At 40.6% G+C, this 21,076-nt stretch overlaps 4 protein-coding genes across 4 annotated transcripts; all 4 read right to left on the reverse strand.

Annotated features, from left to right (window-relative positions):
• Positions 1-456: 456 nt before the first annotated feature.
• On the reverse strand, positions 457-4,952 carry LOC114583438 (vomeronasal type-2 receptor 26-like). Its single transcript, XM_077918019.1, has 4 exons — positions 4,116-4,952; positions 2,110-2,337; positions 1,719-1,845; positions 457-1,358 (listed from the first exon to the last, which is right to left on the reverse strand). Exons 1-4 carry the CDS (start codon positions 4,950-4,952, stop codon positions 457-459), a joined length of 2,094 nt encoding a protein of 697 aa, XP_077774145.1.
• A 1,537-nt stretch (positions 4,953-6,489) lies between these two features.
• Positions 6,490-8,343, reverse strand: LOC144325275 (vomeronasal type-2 receptor 26-like). The gene is made up of 2 exons (XM_077918020.1): positions 8,132-8,343; positions 6,490-6,961 (listed from the first exon to the last, which is right to left on the reverse strand). The coding sequence occupies exons 1-2, from the start codon at positions 8,341-8,343 to the stop codon at positions 6,490-6,492; spliced, it is 684 nt and encodes a 227-aa protein (XP_077774146.1).
• A 2,867-nt stretch (positions 8,344-11,210) lies between these two features.
• On the reverse strand, positions 11,211-17,364 carry LOC114583437 (vomeronasal type-2 receptor 26-like). Its single transcript, XM_077918021.1, has 6 exons — positions 16,528-17,364; positions 15,425-15,652; positions 15,031-15,157; positions 13,002-13,897; positions 11,354-11,384; positions 11,211-11,227 (listed from the first exon to the last, which is right to left on the reverse strand). The coding sequence occupies exons 1-6, from the start codon at positions 17,362-17,364 to the stop codon at positions 11,211-11,213; spliced, it is 2,136 nt and encodes a 711-aa protein (XP_077774147.1).
• A 1,503-nt stretch (positions 17,365-18,867) lies between these two features.
• Positions 18,868-20,826, reverse strand: LOC144325276 (vomeronasal type-2 receptor 26-like). Its single transcript, XM_077918022.1, has 3 exons — positions 20,615-20,826; positions 19,526-19,817; positions 18,868-18,888 (listed from the first exon to the last, which is right to left on the reverse strand). The coding sequence occupies exons 1-3, from the start codon at positions 20,824-20,826 to the stop codon at positions 18,868-18,870; spliced, it is 525 nt and encodes a 174-aa protein (XP_077774148.1).
• Positions 20,827-21,076: the final 250 nt, after the last annotated feature.

Genomic DNA, 21,076 nt, shown 5'->3' on the forward strand with positions numbered 1-21,076 from the left:
CTGATCAGGAGAGTTTCAGGAGCTCTTGGGAAGATACGTGGGGGGGGGGAGCACACCTGTGGCTGCAACCGAATAAGAGGAAGGGGACATGTAGACATTCATTCACACAATGTTGGATATCACCCACAGTTTCATTCATACACACAGTGTCAATTCATTTACACCTCATATATTACTATGCTACATATCAATAAAAGAAATGATAAGGCATTCTCTTCTGTTATTTAAATCTTTTCAGGAAATTTCATTTCTAGGAAAACCTTGGCAAAATGACAAGGCCAACAAGTCTAAATAGCCTGAATCCCAACAAAATGGACTCCCTTGGGAGGTAGGATGGCCATCTGTCATGGATAGTTTAGTTGAGATTCCTACATTACAGGGATTGGACTAGATGACCATTGAGGGCGGAACTCTACAGTTCTGTGATTTGATGAGAAATTACAAACTATTCTGTCATTACATCTTTCTCCGTATCAGCTGCTCTCTGTTATTCAGCTCAGGCCTCACCACAATGATGTAGCATTTGGGGGAAAAGATGCAAGCCAGTAATCCAGCACTGGAAGCCAAGATGGAGAAGATCTCCACAGCCACCATATATTTTCCTCTGGTGCTCAGGTATGTGGGAATAAAGGAGAACCAAACGCTGCAGAAGACCAGCATGCTGAAGGTGATGAACTTGGCTTCATTGAAGCTGTCCGGCAACTTCCGGGCTAAGAAGGCCACCGTGAAGCTGATACTGGCCAGGAAGCCCATGTAGCCCAAAACACAATAGAACATGAAGACTGAACCTTCATTACAAAGAAATATGATTTCTTCCGTCATTGAGTGCATGTCCACATCTGGGAATGGGGCGGAGGTTGCCAGCCAGAAGACACAGATTCCTACTTGAACAATGGAGCAAGAAAAGACAATGGAATAAGCCAGTTTTTTGCCCACCCACTTCCTGATTTTGGAATCTGGCTTGGTAGCCATGAATGCCAAAACCACCGATATAGTTTTGGCCAAGATACTGGAGAGGGCCACAGAGAAGATGATGCCAAAACTTGTTTGTTGGAGAAGGCAGGTTGCCTCCTTAGGTGTTCCAATGAACATCAAGGAACAGAGGAAACACAAGAGAAGGGACACAAGGAGAATGTAAGTGAGGCTTCTATTGTTGGCTTTGACTATGGCAGTGTCTTTGTGCTTAATGAAGATGGCAAGCACAAGAATTGTGATCAGAGAGAATAAAAGTACAGAGAAAGTTGATACAATGGCCAAAGTTTCATCAAAGCCCAGGAAATTTGGTCTCTTTGAAATGCATTGATCCTGGTCTTCATTTGGATACTGACCTGCAGGGCACCTGACACATATTTCCATCTCTGTAAATACAATGTACAAGAAAAATGAAAGAACCATGATTATGTTAAAGGATTTTATTATCAAAAGAGGGGGAGATTTTTTGAAACCATACATAATTGTGCATAATTGCCAGTCAGTAAGGGGTTAAGAGACACAGGGCTGTAAATTTTTAGAAAAGATTTTGATATCACATCTTCACTTTTCCAAGAAGGGAGGAAGTACGTATTATTTCCAGATCCCTCCCCACCCCCAACCCCCAATAATATATCAAGCCATAATATAAGCATTCTCTCTTCCAGAAATTTAAAGGCAACAAAACTGCCCAGAATTTACTAAAATAAATTGTATAGTTTGGTTTACGCTAACACGGCATCTCTCACCCTTCTCATTTGAGAACATCTCATGTGGACATGGATCACAATCATAACAGCAAAACTTCTCCCCCTCCTTCTTTCTCTTCCCATAACCAGGACGGCAGTAGGTATTACATAATGAAAGTGGTGGTTCCTTATATAGGATATGATAAGAAAATGTTTGGGGTAAATTAATCTAACATAAGGTGATTTATTAATAAATAATGTGAAATGTATAATTCATATTTACAAAGGTGACACGTCCTTTGGAAAAAAAAAAACTTTCCCTTTTCTTCCAGTGAAATACAAATTTAATTATGTATTAAGTGAAGAACTGCTTTCTTCCCCCTCTCACACCCCATCTTATTGGATAACTATGAATGTTGCCATTTGAGAGCCAGTGCAGTTATTTTCTCACCTGAGTGAAGCCAATGTGCCATTTGATTCTGTCCGCATTGATGGCGAGCTCCTTGCCAGGAGGGGCCTGAGGATCCAGCCTCCCCACTTTGACCCTGACATATGATCCATTTCGGAAAGTGACTAAGTTTGTAATATCAAAGCCAGCTGCTAACTCTCCGTATTCATTTAATGTGATTTCATCACCAGCACTATTATTGAATGAGATCTTCTGCAGGAATGAGTGGACCTAGATGAAAAGAGAACCACAAGGTCTATAAAGGCAGGGGACGGACGGGTGTGTGTGGGACTCCCTAGTCCTGAATGGAGCAATTGCCCCCCTAAAGGTTGGGTTGTTAAGAATTTCCCAGACATATCCAGAATACTGCAGTCGGAGGTGCAGATAAATTCTGTGATACAGGTTACTGCAGCAGCTCCATCTCTACCTATGTTTCCTTGATTCTACATACACCAAGAGATAGCACTCCAGGCCTTCTCCTTAAACGTCACTGCTAAATGCCCCTGTTTGCAAGTCCTGTTCATGAACTTCTGCTTATGAGCTGCAAAAGAGACTGCAAGCAGTTAAGCAGAACTGAGTAGAAGTGCTTGTTTTCTTATCCATCGCTGTCACTCAGACCTTCTCCCCACCTCCCTCTGTGGTTTTTTTGTGGTATGTTGTATATTGGGAACAAGGTTACTCTTTCAAAATTGGTAACTCCTGCTTTTGCTTTTGAGGGTGATGGCAGCAGAGAGGCTGGTTAAAGGTTTGCAAGGCTTGGGTGGTTAAGGCAGACATTTGTGTGTTGGGGAGATTGCATATTTTCTTCTTTACCTGAGTTTAATACCACAAGGCAGCCAACTGGAGGATGTGCTTGACTTTCATTTTCTTTGCCTCCTGGAATCCCTGCATTTTACTCGTTCACTGTAGCATGACCCCCCAACCCCCATAGTCTAATAGATTGGCTCTGTGTGCTGGAGTTACCGTGGAAACCAGAAATTTCCATGGACACTGCATCTGGTTTTGATAAACTACAGAAAGTCGCAAGGGTCATTTCAGACAGTTTGACGTGCACTCGACTTGGCCAATTTGTGCAGTAGGTAAGAGGAAAAACAGACAGGCACACTTAAGCCACAAGTTTCTTAACAAAATCCGTGTCCCCAACCAAAACCTGGTTCAGATTAATGTTACTGCCCACTGCCCCTATCGTATAACAATTGTCAGTTTAATTGCCACTTGATATTTAGGACGACCCTTAGTTCTAACTGTATAAATTGCAGCTGTTATTTGAGAGCATCTTAAAAAGCAGAGACATCACCTTGCTGACAAACGTCCGTATAGTTAAAGCTATGGTTTTCCCAGTAGTGATGTATGAAAGCGAGAGCTGGACCATAAAGAAGGCTGATCGCCAAAGAATTGATGCTTTTGAATTATAGTGCTGGAGGAGACTCTTGAGAGTCCCATGGACTGCAAAAAGATCAAACCTACCCATTCTTAAGGAAATCAGCCCTGAGTGCTCCCTGGAAGGACAGATCCTGAAGCTAAGGCTCCAATATTTTAGCCACCTCATGAGAAGAGAAGACGCCCTGGAAAAAGACCCTGATGTTGGGAAAGATTGAGGGCACAAGGAGAAGGGGATGACAGAGGACGAGATGGTTGGACAGTGTTCTCAAAGCTACTAACATGAGTTTGACCAAACTGCGAGAGGCAGTGGAAGGCAGGAGTGCCTGGCGTGCTCTGGTCCATGGGGTCATGAAGAGTCGGACTCGACTAAACGACCAAAAAACAACAACAAGTTCTTCAAGTAGTTGCTGTTATTTTCTTGCTTATGAAAACATATGTAATTTAAATTATTTTTATTCATTTTCTAATACCCATTTGGATACCACAACAAGGTTTAATTTTAGTTCTCAAGGTCCATTCTTTTATTTCTTTACTGATAGTAAATTGCCAATTCCCATAATATAATCAAGGCAGTGCACAACACTGAACACTCTGTAAACTGAACACTTTGTAACAGGAAACCCTACCTGCCAAGGTTCCAGATTCTGATGAGAGAGTCTTTCTCCACTCTCTGCTCCTTTGTGGTCGGCTCCAACCAAATACATGAACTGTAAGGCATGTGCCAAAGCATAGACAGCATTATAGATACTGTAGCTGTGGCCAGTCATGCTCATTTCAAAAACTGCCGCAGGAAGGCTTTCCAGCTTCTCCTCTCCGGTACATGTGCCATCTACGTATTTTGACACAGTGGAGTTTGAAACTGAACAACGAAATGCTTCTTCCCATAAATTGTTGATAAAACCATCTCCATCTGCCCAATAAGGGTTTACTTGCTGAAGAAAACCTTGGAAGCTTTGAGTATCCTTGGAGTGGATAGCAAAGGAGATAGCACCATGGAACATTTGTAAGTTAAAGCCTAAATCTTTTTGAAACATATCTAATATGAAATCGATTTGAGATGTTGCAATCCATACTTTTCCTTCAGGTAACTTACTATATTCATGATATATTAGCAGATTTATCTTGATTGTCATTGCAGCACGTGACAGCCATGAAATAGACTGACTTTCTCCATATATAATAACAGCAGTCGCTTTGCTCATTATGAAAGCTCGTGTGACTAGCTTTGATCTACGCTTCATATCATCTATCATATCAAGGATGTTACTGCTGAAACGCTGATGGGACTCAATAGTTTCCGTGAATGCTGAACAGATCTGATTCTTGAAAAGCATTGGCTCAATAGTCTGCAAGAAACGTTCTCCAGCTTCATTATCTGTGGTAATGAGCCCAACCCATTTCCATCCAAAATACAAAAGTAACTGGATAATTCCCTGATACTGAAGTCCTTCATTGGGGACCATGCGGTAAAAGGAAGAGAATTTGATTTGATTATCTGCGGCTCGTTGAAATGAACCATATGAAATCTGGAAAAAAAGGAAAGAACCAAACTGTTCAAGTGGAAGCAAGAACTCACAACACACCCATTTATCTGAATATAAATCTTCTTTAACCAAATGTACTCATTTTAGGGACAACACCAATCTCTTTACATAGAAAAATGCACACAAATAATTGTGCTTAATAATTTCTGTAGCTATTCATTCTTAATATTATTGAGTCATCGCATTTGTACACATTGATTGTCAAGTATTTGGTGCATTTATTATTGCTGGTTGTTACTGCTTTCTGCACTAAGTGGATGACTTAACAAAACTCCAATCTGGAGCTGGAGCAACAGAAACCACTGATCCTGCTCTTTTGTTCTATAATCCTTCTAGTGATGGTAGAGAGAAGTTGATACTCCATCTATTATGAACTCTCCTGAAAAGGTATTCTGGTAACTCCAGAAGATCTCCGGAAGAATATGTATGTTGTTGGTTTGTGAGCTCAATAAACCATATATCAGGAAAATACAAAAATAGGATGGCAATCATTGCCAGCAAAAGTTAGAGCAACTAAGATGAACTCAAACGATGCAGCAGAACAGCACAAAATAGTCTTCTCAATTAACCTCTGAAAATCAACAATGCTGAGTAACATCATACATCCCCACGTAGGAAATCTCTGTAAGCCAATACTGACATCATGAATTTACATGGGTAGCTCACAAGCAGCAAGTGCAATGCTTTCAGAATTGTTGAATGCATCTAGGTGCCCTATTTACCAACCTGGTGCGGGGTGACAAGTCTCATAAAGCCAGGATGCTGAAGTCTTAATTAATGCATGGAGGGGTTAATGCTATAGAGCAAATTGTTCTGCCAGGCTGGATCCCGTCCCCCCCCACCTCGGGAGGAGGGTAATCAAGCCTATTTTTGTCCTTCAGTCTACCTGAGAAGCTTAGCATGTAGAGAGGTCTGAGTTAGCTCACATCACATGGCTCTAACAGGCCATACGAATTTAGGGACTTTGACAACTGAAACGAAGCCAAGTTACTGCCTGTGTTTTCTGACTTGGGGAAAAGGGGACTATTTTGGAACTGTCATATTTTAAAAGTCTTACAGCTTATATTTCAATGCTTTACTTTGCTGCATGTTTTGTTGTTTTATTTCTCTGCTGGGATTCTCTCACTAAAGAGTACTTGCCCCAAACCTGCATCTTGCCATCCAGGGAATCCTCCTTTCTATATTTTATTTTTTACCTTGCCACCAACACTTAGAACCTTTCAAGCGATCTTACATCACATGCAATGAACATGCATTCTTTGGAACCCTCTTGGACACCCCTACACATTGTTGGTTGCCTATGTTATACCTCCCCAATATATGTGTACATTGCAGCCTCTTTTACTCTTTTCATTTCACCAGTCCATATTCAGGAAGCAGCAGATCCCTAGCAGAAGAAGAAGGGAAGAGTTTCTCTTCTTTTATTCCCATATTCTACCTAAGATTTCTGCCATGCTCAAGGAGGTCTCTGAGCCAAATCCCCCAATGACAGCTGCTCCATTCTTTTGGATCCTACATTACCCCTTTCCATTACCCTTTTCAATTTAACCACTTCAAATTTATGCATCAACAGATTCCTAGTGGAAGGAGAAAAAAGTGAATTCTGGCATAAAATATCAATTTTGTGAATACCCACCTGTGGAATCTTGTAAAGACCTAAGACATCTGCCATGGATGAGGAGGTGTCAGAGCTAAGTCCCCCAATGACGCCTACTACTTTTTTCTGAATGCCACATATGTAGTTGGGGACAAAGTGATGTGATTTAAAGAGCAGATCCAGAGTGTTTCTGTAGGTCGTCCTTGAATCAAAATAGCTATCATAGATGTGGAATCCAAGAGTGACATTGGGCAAGATCTTGGGGTTCTCATTGATCTCATCAACAGCAAACACCAAGGCGAGGATGTGTTGGTAGAACTTTGTTATCACCCTGCAAATGAAGTGAGTTACCATTTCATGAGGGAATTAAACAGGGCATGAAATTCAGAACTGAAAGATTCACCTGCCTGCCTATCCACCTCTGGCTTGGCTTCTTAAAACAAGCTGTAGGCAATTGACTGAGGAGGTGTGAGGATTGATCAAAGCCTTGTTGGAGGATGGAGAGACACCACCTGTGGAAAGACCTGTAAAATGTGTTTCCAGGATTGACCCTCTTCCTGTGACACTATTGCTTTAACTGATTTTAATACCGAAATTTAAAATGTTGTGGCCCACTCTGGCTCTCAATTGATTGGCTGTCTAATGAACACTGCCTAATTAATTTCCCTGAGTTCTAGTATTCTGAGTGAGGGAGACAACTGTTCCCTACTGACTGTCTCCACATCATACATAACCTTAAACATATTGTCACCTCTAGCATGCCTTTTCTCTAACTTAAAAAGGGGAGATGTTCTATCCCTTTTATCATTCTGAATGTAATTTCTAAAGCTTTTCTAACAATATTGCTTTTTAGGTGAGATGACTAGAACTGTTCACAGCATTCTAAGTGTGGTCACACCAGAGATTAGTAGAGCTACATTATGATATTGAAGTTCTGTTTCCAGTCCATTGAGGGCTGCTTGCTAGAATGAATTTACCATTTTCACAGCTGCTGCACACTGGGTGCACATTTTCACTGAGGTATCCACTACAACTCCAAATTCTCATTCCTGGTCAATTGCCACTAGTTCAAATGCCCAACGTTTATGCATAAAATTAATTTTTTTTTTGCCTGAATAAGCCTCATCTTACTCTTGCTTATACTGAATTGCCTTTTCCAGTTTACTGCCCCTGCCCCTAATCTGAAGTCCGGAAACTGCTTTGTGGTCTCTCTCTCTCTCTCTTTTTAACAACTGACCATTTGGGTATCATCAACAAACTTGACTACCTAACTGCTTGGCTATATGTTACAGGGCATTTTGTTTGTTTGTTTGTTACCCACTTTTTCTTTTCCTGCTCTCTCTTTTCTGTGTCTTTCCAGAAAAATGTGAAAAACCTTCCAGAAAAACCTTTTTTTAAAGGTTCTAAAACTCCACCCCCCAAAAAAGTGATCAAAGTACTTTTCTGTAAGATATAAACATATAAAGAAAACATACAATAATGTTAACCACAATTTACTTACACTGGAATGTCAATAAAGACCTGAGAAGGGTGTTTCTTGAAGGAAAGCTTGGGGAATAAGTAACGGATAAAAGACACTATTCCACCAATCACAAGGTCACCTTCTTCATACCATTCATGTGTAATATCTACAGGATTATTTCTACTGCAAACAACAGTATGCACTTGGGGCACCATGTTGGGAAGCAGCAAGAGAAGCAGCAGCAACAACATATTGATCACAAATATCCTTCTACACATATATTCTCCTTTATCTCTCTACAATGTTGTGACTATCGTCAGCCTGACCTGTATAGGAAAGATTTGGTGACAGCCAACTCTGGCAACGCAGTACATAAATGGATATGTATCCACCTTCTCATTAACTTCAACACTGTCACAAAAAATTCTGTGAATTCCAAATAAGCTACAGTGATTTCAAATCTGACCAATACAATGAAAAAGGGAAAAATATTGAAATAGCAGAGCCTATTTTGATTTTTTATTTCCCATTCTGCCCTTGTGGAGCTTTGCCTGGTGGATTGATTATAATAATTTAAATAATTACAGGGGAGACAACCATTTGTGCAATGTTTTTGGATTCTATGGTGCATCATCAGTAGGAGAACGGCCAAAGTAAACATATCTGTCACATCACAGAATCATAGACTAGGAAGAGACCTCCAAGGTCATCAAAGTAAAAAAAACCTCATTTATGGTCAGGCATCAATCCTCTTACTATAATACTTTGCTTTACACACACTCTCCTATGTAACATTGATCAGACACTTCCATCCACCCTACTAAGTGGATATTTTGGGGAAATGAGGGAGAGAGTCATAACCATATCCAGATGTTGGGACCCAAGGCAATACAGTCTAACCCCTTTTGAAAAAACAAACAAAGAATGAATCAATGTGGCATACATGAGGACATCTCTGCCATCATTCTCTCACTCTGAGGAAATACGTAATTCAGATGAATGACAGGATGGTCCCATCCATGTAAATTGTAAACCAATGATAGACAATGTTGTTCACTCTGAATTTTGCTGCATTACAGCTTCCTTCATCCCTGATAATAATGGTCTGTTGTAAACGGATGGAAGTTGTAGTCCAGCAACAGCTGGAGGGAAACAGATTGACTACCTCTGGTGTAAGGGAAAGTTTCTGGGGTAGAAATAGGCTTCCTCTCTGATGTGATCTTTATCTGCCAGGGATGTGTCATATAATAGATCCTTTTGAGTCTGGCGCACTTGCTAAGGCAAGAACCATGATTTCCCGACTCCTATGCAAACCTCACATCGGTCCAGAAATGAGATTCAAGGAGTTTAGATGTCCTGGTTCACCATGAGAGCTTTTAGATTGGTTTGAGGTGTGTCACATGATGCGTCATGTGATGCTGCCTGGCATGTGCTGGGTAGGGGCGGAACACACAGAAGGCAATCTCTGTGCTTGCTCATCCCAGCCCCAGCCCGGCTATTGGGCTGCCAGACTGCTGGGCTGCAGCTGGGACGAGTGAAGCAAGATCATACATGCTTGCCCCAGCTACCACATGACTCCTGGGCTGCCAGGCAGAAGCTGGGGCTGGGGTGTGTAGAGAGCGCCCAGCCGTGGTGGGGCGTGGCATCCCCCTAAACATGGGGGAAGCTGAAGCCCTATACCTGGTGCCACTGATTGCTCTGAGTCCTTACCAGAGCAGAAAGTGAATCTCTTCATTGCCTAATTGCCTCCACCTGGTGGTCTTTAACTCCTTTAGTTTCTGGACTCACACAGCCAACCATATACACTGGTTTAGTTGCTAGTGCAATTAGGCAGAGTGTGAATAACAAGGCTTCAAAGTTGAACTGAAACACAATTAGCTTTTAATACAGGGTGCTTTAGTAATGTGGCAATAGAAACAATGACTGTGAAGAGATCTTTTTAAAAAAAGAATTTTATTTTAAAACAGTTGAGTAGTTAAACTGAAGAGCTCACAAATATAGCAAGACTCTTCCCAATAAACAGTGCCTAGATCTGTTCCTCGAATCAGACAACCTACTCTGCCTCACACTGCTATTTATATAGATCTTATTTCTCAACCTTCTCACCAATCAGAAGCATAGTAGAATTCTGGGGGACTTCCGGGTTGGCGCCATCGCCGAATGGCGGATTCCCTCCGAGCTCTGGAGGGAATCTGCTCGGCAGGGGTTGGGTTGTGCTGCGCCGGCGACGCGGGGACCCTCAAAAACCATGGGCGCGGAAGCCCGTGGACCTGGTGACTCGGCGGGCACCGTTAGCGCCCCCGACCCGCGAAGGAGCCTTTTTAAAGGCTACGGAGCGGGTGACGGGGAGCGGCGCGGTGCTGTGAGTCTTCTGCTTCCCCTGCCAAGCGAAGCCGCATGCCATTTGATGGAGAGCGCTGACTTCTTCTTCTAAAAAATTGGACTAATTAGAAACAAGAACCCGTGAGTAATTGGGAAATTGGACTAAAAATCTTTTTTGGATTCGGTACGAGCGGGGGAGGTGCAAAGAGGAAGTCCGTCTCCCCCTAATTGTAAACAATTTAAAGCAAGGATTTGATAACTAAGGTCGAGTGAAGAGCCTTTCTTTATTGGAGAAAAATCATTAATTGCACGGATTGATAGTATAAGTAATTGTGCTGGAGGATGAGCTAACTTTTTGAGTGAAATTGCCACCCCCCCCCGGGACCGGGAGTGATCCGTGAGAGGAGCCTGCTGAGGAGATACAGAAAATTTTGACAGCTGTCAGATTAGCTGTCAAAGTCGGAAAAATAGAGAACTTTATTTCTGATGTTTTTGCTGGTTAAACTAGACACAATATAGTTACAAGTTGCTGAAAATAAGAAGGATTGAAACAAACTAACTTGACTTTTGGGCTGGAAAGTGAAAGGAATACCGAACAACCAGAATCCCTCTAGAGGGGGTTCAGGGACATTACAAGAATGGAAATAGGTTGGAAAATACTAGCTGACCTGGATGAGGTTGCTTTTCTCATGAGAAAGTTGCAAAAGTTGTATGAGCAAGGTCATGTTTTGTCTACAAGTGATGTAACTTCGAAGTCAATAGCAAATGTATCCACTGAGTTGGAAAAGGATTTGAGCTACAAAACCCAGGCAGCTGAACAAGAAAATGAACAAGAGGAACAGGAAGGAGGGGCTGCAGAACTGCAGAAGGCAAAGGAGAGCCGGAGGCCTGTCAACATGGATGAAAATAAAGATTGGAAGAGGAAAATTTGGTTTGAACTTAAAAAGGAGGAATGGAAAGATCTCCTTTTGTGGGGATCTGAAGATCTATGGACCATAAAGTTGAACAAGGTGGAAGTTGGAGCCTTTGGACTATTTGGACTTAAAACGATTAAAGAACAAGATTTTAGCTCCAACTTTAAACAGGGAGGTCTGGCTGGAAGGAACATGGACATTATAGGGATAGTGCCCCTCCGAGAGCTGGTGTTAAATACAAAGGACTTACAAAGAAACGGGCAGAGAGGGACTGAGAGAGACTTGAGAGCCTCGGACGTGAGGTTGCCAGGCTGATAGTAGATGGATTAATGGATATTGGTTTGGGGATCGAAACCGGGGAAGGGAGGGTGGGGTTTGGAAATCCAAAGGGTGTCTGAATCTTTTTTTTTACATTTTTCTTCTTAATTTTTTGCTGTTATTAGTATAAAGATGGGGAATTCGTGGAAGGGAAATTGGGTCGACCTTAGGAAAAATTTTAAGTATAAATGATTGATGTTTATAAGTTAAAAGTTGATATATAAATTGAATTAAATATAATAACAAATTAAGGTTAAAAATTTAGGGTTAAGAACTTGTTGGATAAATATTCTGGACATGGAATACAAGAAGGGGAGGTGAGGGGAAGTTCTGGAAAGAAGTTACTGAAAATCTGGAATGTAATGAATGAATTATTTTCTTTTTTTCTTTTTGTTTTTTGTGTATATATATTTTTGAAACTTTAATAAATATTATTTTAAAAAAAGAAGAAGAAGCATAGTAGAATTCTGCTTAGGTTCCCATTAGTCCAAACTGTAGCTGGCTCTCTTGTGTATTTTTATGTATCTCATAAGAAGCGTTTCAAGGAAACAATCATTATCCGAAAAACAAACACAAGATAGGTGACATCCATTCATGAGTAGAAAATACTTCCATGACAAGAGAAGGGAAGAGTCATAGCTCACCAGCATCTTCTTGTGCTGATGATCAAGCTGCAGGTTGAAAGAGACATTAGTCTTGTGGTGTGAGGTACAAGGCAGGGAGGAGAATTAGGAGGCATCTGGCTTTTAAAGTCTCTGGGGAAGACATACCTGATGATCAGATATGTTTCAGAGTAAACACAGCTTTTCCAGCCTGGTGCCTGCTTCCAATTTTGCCTGATATCCGTCTCCAACAGCCCCAGATCAGTTTGCATCATACAACCCAAACCAGAGCAACTCAACATGAGTTATCCAAAATCCTCCCAAATAGATTGAGCAACACTCTCACTCACTATAAGGCGGATTTTGATGTTCTCCTTTCCCTTTCCCCCTCTCTGCAGTTTTCTAAGAATTCCCAAAAACTGCTCAAGAGAGCTTCAGAACATCTTGGGAAAATATGGGGACCACTCGGTGTATGCAGGAGAAGGAGAGTATAGGATGGTTATTGTACAATCAGACTTTCACTCATGCAATGCTGGGTATCACATATAGTTTTATTCCATCACAGAGTGTCAATTTATTTCCACCAAATATGTTTGTATGCTGAATACAAAGAACATGCTAAAAAAATCTCTTATATTATTCATCTATTTTCAGATATCATTTCTCAGACAAGTACAGTGAAACTGAACCTGGCCAGAAAGAATACAGAACCTAAATCTCAAAATAAACGACAATCTCTTCTACCATTTAAATCTTTCTCCGTATCAGTTGCTCTCTGTTGTTCAGGTCGGGCCTCGCCACAATAATGTAGCATTTTGGGGAAAAGATGCAACCCAGCAGCCCAGCACTGGAAGCCAAGATGGAGAAGATCTCCACAGCCACCATGTATTTTCCTCTGGTGCTCAGATAAGTTGGAACAAATGAAAGCCAAACACTGCAGAAGACCAGCATGCTGAAGGTGATGAACTTGGCTTCATTGAAGCTGTCCGGCAACTTTCTGGCTAAGAAGGCCACAGTGAAGCTGACAGTGGCCAGGAACCCCATGTAGCCCAAAACACAATAGAACATGGAGACTGACCCTTCATTACAAAGAAATATCATTTCTTCAGTCATTGAGTCCATGTCCACATCGGGGAATGGGGGAGAGGTTGCCAGCCAGAAGGCACAGATTCCTACTTGAACAATGGAGCTGGAGAGGACAATGGAATATGCCAGTTTTTTGCCTACCCATCTCCTGATTGTGGATCCTGGCTTGGTAGCCATGAATGCCAAAACCACTGATATAGTTTTGGCCAAGATGCTGGAGAGGGCCACAGAGAAGACAATGCCAAAACTTGTTTGTCGGAGAAGGCAGGTTGCCTCCTTAGGTGTTCCAATGAACATCAAGGAGCAGAGAAAACACAAGAGGAGGCAGAATAGGAGAATGTAGGTGAGGCTTCTGTTGTTGGCTTTGACTATGGCAGTGTCCCTGTACTTAATGAAGATGCCAAGCACAAGAATTGTGATCAGAGAGAATAAAAGTACAGAGAATATTGAAACAATGGCCAAAGTTTCATCAAAGCCCAGGAAATTTGGTCTCTTTGAAATGCAGTGATCCTGGTCTTCATTTGGATACTGACCTGCAGGGCACCTGACACATATTTCCATCTCTGTAAATACAATGTACAAGAAAAATGAAAGAACCATGATTATGCTAAAGAATTTTGTTATCAGAAATGTGGGAGATTTTATAAAACCAAACATAATTGTGCATAACTGCCAGTAAGTAACCCCTGTTAAGGGACACAGAGCTGTAAGTTACTATAAAGAGTGAGTCAAGCCCTTCACATTTTCTTCAATTCAGGCAGCTGTTTTTTTCTTTGTAGTTCCCTACACATGTTGGATTTTATTCTTAATTGGTATTCAGTAGTTATTACCCAACATGAACTCCACTTTGCATACTGTTTTTCACCCGGAAAAACTTCAAAAACCCTAGCCAGAATGCTTTCGCCCTAGATGCTTCACAAATAAACCCATGTTACAAATGTGGATAAGCTATATGTTTTCACTGGTGCTTTTCTTTTTTTCTCAGAACGTCCAATACTGCATAGTTAAATGAGAGAAATATTACAGCTGAAATCTTGGGAGCAAGAGAGGTGATTTTGACAGGACTTTCACCCTCACTCCCCCAAATCCTGCTCCTAAAGAAGGGGCCACCACTTCTATTCCACCCTAAGTTAGTCAATGTTGGTGGGAAAAGTCAAAACAGTGGTACCTCGCAAGACGAATGCCTCGCAAGACAAAAGGGTTTTTTGTTTTTTGAGCTGCTTCGCAAGACGATTTTCCCTATGGGCTTGCTTCGCAAGACGGAAACGTCTTGCAAGTTTGTTTCCTTTTTCTTAACACTGTTAATACAGTTGCGACTTGACTTCGAGGAGCAACTCATAGCACGCGGTGTGGTAGCCTTTTTTGAGGTTTTTGAAGACTTTGGTGATTTTTGAAACTTTTCCAAAACTTTTCCAATACCGTGCTTCGCAAGACGAAAAAAATCGCAAGACGACAAAACTCGTGGAACGAATTAATTTCGTCTTGCGAGGCACCACTGTACCTCCCTTTCTAAAATATGTTCTTCCAGATTTGTTAAGGATAACATTATATTGATTTTATCTATAAACCAAGAGAATAATATATCAAGCCATAATTTAAACATTTTCTCTTCCAGAAATTTAAAGACAACAAAACTGTCCAGAATTTACTAAAATAAATTGTATAGTTTGGTATATGCTAACACGGCATCTCTCACCCTTCTCATTTGAGAACATCTCATGTGGACATGGATCACAATCATAACAGCAAAACTTCTCCCCCTCCTTCTTTCTCTTCCCATAACCAGGATGGCAGTTGGCATTACATAATGAAAGCGGCGGTTCCTATCCAAAGATATAAGAAAAGGTTAATATTAAGGAAATGTTTGGGGCAAATAAATCTAACATAAGGTGATCTATCAGTAAATAATGTGAAATTCATATTTACACAGGTGAAAAGTCCTTTGGAAGAAAACTTTCTTTTCCCTTCCAGTGAATTACAAATTTAATTATGTATTAAGTGAGGAACTGCTTCCTTCCCCCACTCACACCCCATCTTATTGGATAACTATGAATGTTGCCATTTGAGAGCCAGAGCAGTTATTTTCTCACCTGAGTGAAGCCACTGTGCCATTTGATTCTGTCGACATTGATGGTGAGCTCCTTGCCAGGAGGGGCCTGAGGATCCAGCCTCCCCACTTTGACCCTGACATATGACCTGTTTCGGAAAGTGACTAAATTTGTAATAGCAAAGCCAGCTGCTAACTCTCCATATTCATTTAATGTGATTTCATCACCACCGCTGTTGTTGAATGAGATCCTCTTCAGAAATGAGTGGACCTAGATGAAAAGAGAACCACAAGGTCTATAAAGGCAGGAGAAGGACAGTTGTGTGTGGGACTCCCCATCCAGAAGGGAGTAACTGTGTCCCTAAAGGTTGGGAGTCCAGAATTTCCGTAATCTCTAAAAATGTCCAGGGAAATCCGTACGTATGGCAACCCACATTGGTATTGCTGTAATATTTTCTTTTTGTGCGAAATTGGCAAAAAAGCTCAATAACTCTTGGTAAAGCTTTTCTGTCTTGATTTTCACTGTTTGAAATATAGCAAACTTCAGTTGTTAAGTATTACTATTATTATTATTTCATCTTATACACTGCCCTATACCTGGAATCTAAGGGCGGTTCACAACAAGACCACAACATATAAAATCAAACCAAAAGCACATAATACAATTACGGCACACTTAAGCCACACGTTTCTAAACAAAATCCCTATCCCCAACCAAAACATCGTTCAGATTTATGTTACTGCCCACCGCCCCTAGCATATAACAATTGTCAATTTAATTGCCGCTTGATATTTAGGACGACCCTTGGTTCTAACAGTTCAAATAGTAGCTATTACTTGAGAGATATTAGTGTTTCAAGTTTTATTATTATTATAATATAAAATCAAACCAAAAGCAATAACCCAATAAACCCAACAGGAGTTGCTGTTAGTTTCTTGCTTATGAAAGCACATGTCATTTAAATTATTTTTATTCATTTTCTAATACCCAACTTGGATACCACAACATTAATTAAGGTGTATTTTTATCGAGGTCTATTCTTTTATTTCTTTACTTATAATGCATTGCCAACACACATAAAACAATCAAGGCAGTGCACAACACTGAACACTTCATAAACAACACTTTCTAGCAGGAAACTCTACCTGCCAAGGTTCCAGATTTTGATGAGAGAGTCTGTCTCCACCGTCTGTTCTGTTGTGGATGGTTCTAGCTGAATACATGATCTGTAAGGCATGTGCCAAAGCATAGACAGCATTATAGATACTGTAGCTGTGGCCGGTCATGCTCATTTCAAAATATGGTGCAGGAAGGCTCTCCAGCTTCTCCCCTCCGGTACATGTGCCATCAATGTATTTTGACACAGAGGCGTTTGAAACTGAACAACCAAATGCTTGTTCCCATAAATCTTTGATAAAACCATTTCTATCTTCCCAATAAGGGTTTACTTGTTGAAGAAAACCTTGGAAGCTGTGAGTCTCCTTGGAGTGGATAGCAAAGGAGATAGCACCATGGAACATTTGTAAGTTAAAGTCAAAATCTTTTTGAAACTTATCTAATATGAAATCAAATTGAGCTGTTGTAATCCACACTTTTCCTTCAGGTAACTTAATATATTGATGATTTATTTGCAGAATTATCTTCATGGTCTTTTCAGTCCTTAACAGCCATGCAATAGTTTGACTTTCTCCGTATATAACAACAGCATTTGCTTTGCTCATTATGAAAACTCGTGTGAATAGCTTTGAGAAATGCACCAAATCGTCTACCATATTAAGCATGTTATGTTTGAAATGCAGATGGTATTCAATCGTTTCTGTGAATGCAGAACATATCTGATTCTTGAAAAGCATTGGCTCAATAGTCTGTAGGAAACGTTCTCCAGCTTCATTATCTGTAGTGATGAGCCCAACCCATTTCCATCTGAAATACAAAAGCAACTGGATAATTCCCTGATACTGAAGTCCTTCATTGGGGACCATGCGGTAAAAGGAAGGGAATTTGATTTGATTATCTGCGGCTCGTTGAAATGAACCATATGAAATCTGAAAAAAAGGAAAAGCCAAACTGTTCAAGTGGAAACAAGAAATTACAATGCACCCATTTATCTGAATATAAATCCTATATACCCAAATGTACTCATTTTAGGAATGCCATTCTCCTTACATAGAAAAATGCACACAAATAATTGTGCTTATTAATTTCTGTAGCTATTGATTCTTAATATTATTGAGTCATCACATTTGTACACATTGATTGTACAAATCCGAGTATTTGGTGCATTTATTATTTTTGATTGTTACTGCTTTCTGCACTAAGTGGATGATTTAACAAAACTCCAATCTGGAGCTGGAGCAACAGAAACCACTGATCCTGCTCTTTTGTTCTATAACCCTTATAGCAGGGGTCGGCAACACTGTATGTTGTAGCAGGATTGGTATCTGAGAGCAGCAAGGAAGTAAAGAATTTCCCTGAGCACCCTGAGTACTTATGAAGTAGTGGGGAAATCAGGCTAATACAAACGCCTCTGTAATATAGGCACTGGAGAAGGACATGCTGTACCGTTTCTATTTGTCCTAAGTCACAGGGGCATTGCCTCTCCAAGTATTCAATCTTCCTGTATTGACCTTCAATAACAGCCGAGGGGAGGGCATGACATCGAGCCAGGTTAAAAGCCCTTCGGTGTTTAGGGACTTCGAGTTTAGTTAGATATGCCATAGGGGAGGCAAAGTACCTGGTGGATTCCTTGGCAAGAAAAGTCCTGGCTAGATCCAATTGGCTCTCTGTGTCTACTACACATGTTTAAAATGAGTGCTTTAGCCTGAACATATCCCATGCTAAGTAGAAGACCTGGAAAGAAGCCCAGGGATGAGATTTTAGTTGCCACTGCCTGTTTCCACGTGGATTGAAAAATCATCATTCATAGTTGGTGGGGCAAGGCCATGGGGAAAATAAGGATAGTTTAAGCCAATCATTGAGTCTGGTCACCCACACTCTAGCCTCCACTTTTGTGAAGCTTGTCTCTAGTCTCAGAGAAGCATTAGAGACACATTTTGGGACTTGAAGGACTGACCTTAGAAATTTGGATTGCACAAGTTCTAGTGGTGCAAAATCGGAAAAGAGACCCAAGTGGGCACCATAGAGAAGTTGTGCTATAGGCTTGGCTTCAGATAATTTGAGTGCTGCTGGTATATAAGGACAACCTCTTGTTTTAAAAAAATTAAGAATTGCTGGTAAGCTTCTCTGAGCAATTTCAGCAGCATAGTCCCCATGGGCTTTCCTACTGACAGTAGAATGGAAGACTAACCCCAGGTATTTGAAGCAGGAGACCTGCTCAATCTTGTGGCCATCTATGCTCCAGGAGCAGCTCCTAGGCCTTTTGGCAAATGCCATGATTTTAGTTTTCTGATAATTAAGTTCTAGCTGGTCCTCCTTACAGTACTGTATTAATGTTCTCAGAGCTCTTTTGAGGCCAATATGTGTTCTTAAAAGTATTGCTGCATCATCTGCATAGAGCAGGAGAGAGATGTGTCTTTCTATTATGTTTATTTTAAAGGTACAAAAACTGGGTTATAACACTCTGAACTTGGAAACATAATAACTGAAAGTTACAGTAAGTTGCGAAGTAAGGTAACAAATTGCTGACACTGTTATTGTATAGAACGCAAGGCCTGGAAGATGGGAGGAGGTCCAATTGACAGTGATAAATTATGGAAAGAGGATTTGACATATATCTATGCTTTTTTATTTTTTTATATTTTTATAATCTGTTTCTTGTTTTTTACTCTTGTATTTTTGAACTTGTGAACCCATGGAAAGAAACGCAATAAAAAATATTTATTAAAAAAAAAAGAAAAAAAAAGAGAGATGTGTCTTTCTGCTAGTTTTGGGGAGTGGACGTTTATGTTTTATAGATGGTCCACCATGGAGATGATATAGAAATTAAATAAGTGTGGGGCCAGTAGGCAGCCTTGCTTGACACCTTTCTCATGTTATACCTCCCCAATATATGCATACATTGCAGCCTCTTCTACTCCTTTCATTTAAGCAGTCCATATTCATGAATCAGCAGATTAATAGAGGAAGAAAAAGGGAAGTGTTTATTTTTGCGTGAAATCTCTCCCCCCGCCCCCCAAATTCTACCTGTGGAATCTTGTGAAGACCTAAGATGTCTGCCATGGATGTGGAGGTGTCAGAGCTAAGTCCCCCAATCACTCCTACTACATTTTTCTGAATGCCACATATGTAGTTGGGGACAAAGTGATGTGATTTAAAGAGCAGGTCCAGAGTGTTCCGGTAGGTCATCCTTGAATCAAAATAGCTATCATAGATGTGGAATCCAAGAGTGGCATTGGGCAAGATCTTGGGATTCTCATTGATCTCATCAACAGCAAACACCAAGGCCAGGATATGCTGGTAGAACTTTGTAATCACCCTGCAAATGAAGTGAGTTATTGTTTCACGAGGGGATTAAACAGTGAATGAAATCTAGATCTGAAAGATTCACCTGCCTGCCTATAATGAAAGGGCACAGCCAGAAAGTTTAGTCATGAATTATTAATATTATTTATTATTGTTATCCAAATTTCTATACCGTCCTTAATCTGAGGATCAGAGGGTAGTTTGCCATAAAAAAACAATAGCACCAAAATAGGCATGACCACTTATTTACTATTTTTTTATATTAATTTTTATCAAGGAAGCTCAGATCCCTTTATCCTTGAATCCTAACAACAACTCCTACCCTGTAGGTGGCCCAAAAAATGGAGATATGAACCAAGAGCTCTTGTGTGCAGGTATGTGTCTGAAGAAACAGAAGACCTGGTGGTTGGAGCACAGCCATGTAAATCATGGCATCAATCATGTATGTGTGAGACTGTATTAGGACACTGCAATGTGGTAGTAGCGTTGGCACAGAAAGCTTACCTTTCTGCCATGACTGTGTCCACAAGTAGCCATCTGACGGAGCTTTTCCAAGTGGTGAATGGAAAATTGTCATCTGGCCAAGAGGGGTGTTTCTTTGACATCTTCAGAAGCCTGGTGTAATGATTTTAAGGCAATTTAGAGGAAAAATCTCTCAAATTTAGGCAAGTCAAATGGTATGCAGTGGGCTGCCTGTTCCAACTTTACTGAATCCACATTGCCTATTGCTTTTTATAAAATAGGTTCTAAACCCACCCCACCACCGCCCCAAAAGCACACATAAAATAATGTTAACAACCATTTACTTACACTGGGATGTCAATAAATTCCTGAGAAGGGTGTTTCTTGAAGGAAAGGTGGGGGAATAAGTAAAAGATATGAGACGCTATTCCACCAATGACAAGGTCACCTTCTTCATACCATTCATGTGGAATATCCACAGGAATATTTCTACTGCAAAAAACAGTATGCACTTTGGGCACCATGTAGGGAAGCAGCAAGAGAAGCAGAAGAAGTAACATATTGATCACAAATATCCTTCTACACATATATTCTCTTTTATCTCTCTACAATGTTGTGACTATCGTCAGCCTGACCTGTATAGGAAAGATTTGGTGACAGCCAACTCTGGCAATGAAGTATGTAAATGGACATGTATCCACCTTCTCATTAACTTCAACACTGTCACAAAAAATTCTGTGAATCCTAAATAAGCTACAGTGATTTGAAATCTGTCCTTTACAATGAAAGAGGGGGAAATATTGAAATAGC

Source organism: Podarcis muralis, chromosome 13 (assembly GCF_964188315.1).
Source record: "Podarcis muralis chromosome 13, rPodMur119.hap1.1, whole genome shotgun sequence".
In the NCBI taxonomy this organism is placed as follows: Eukaryota; Metazoa; Chordata; class Lepidosauria; order Squamata; family Lacertidae; genus Podarcis; species Podarcis muralis.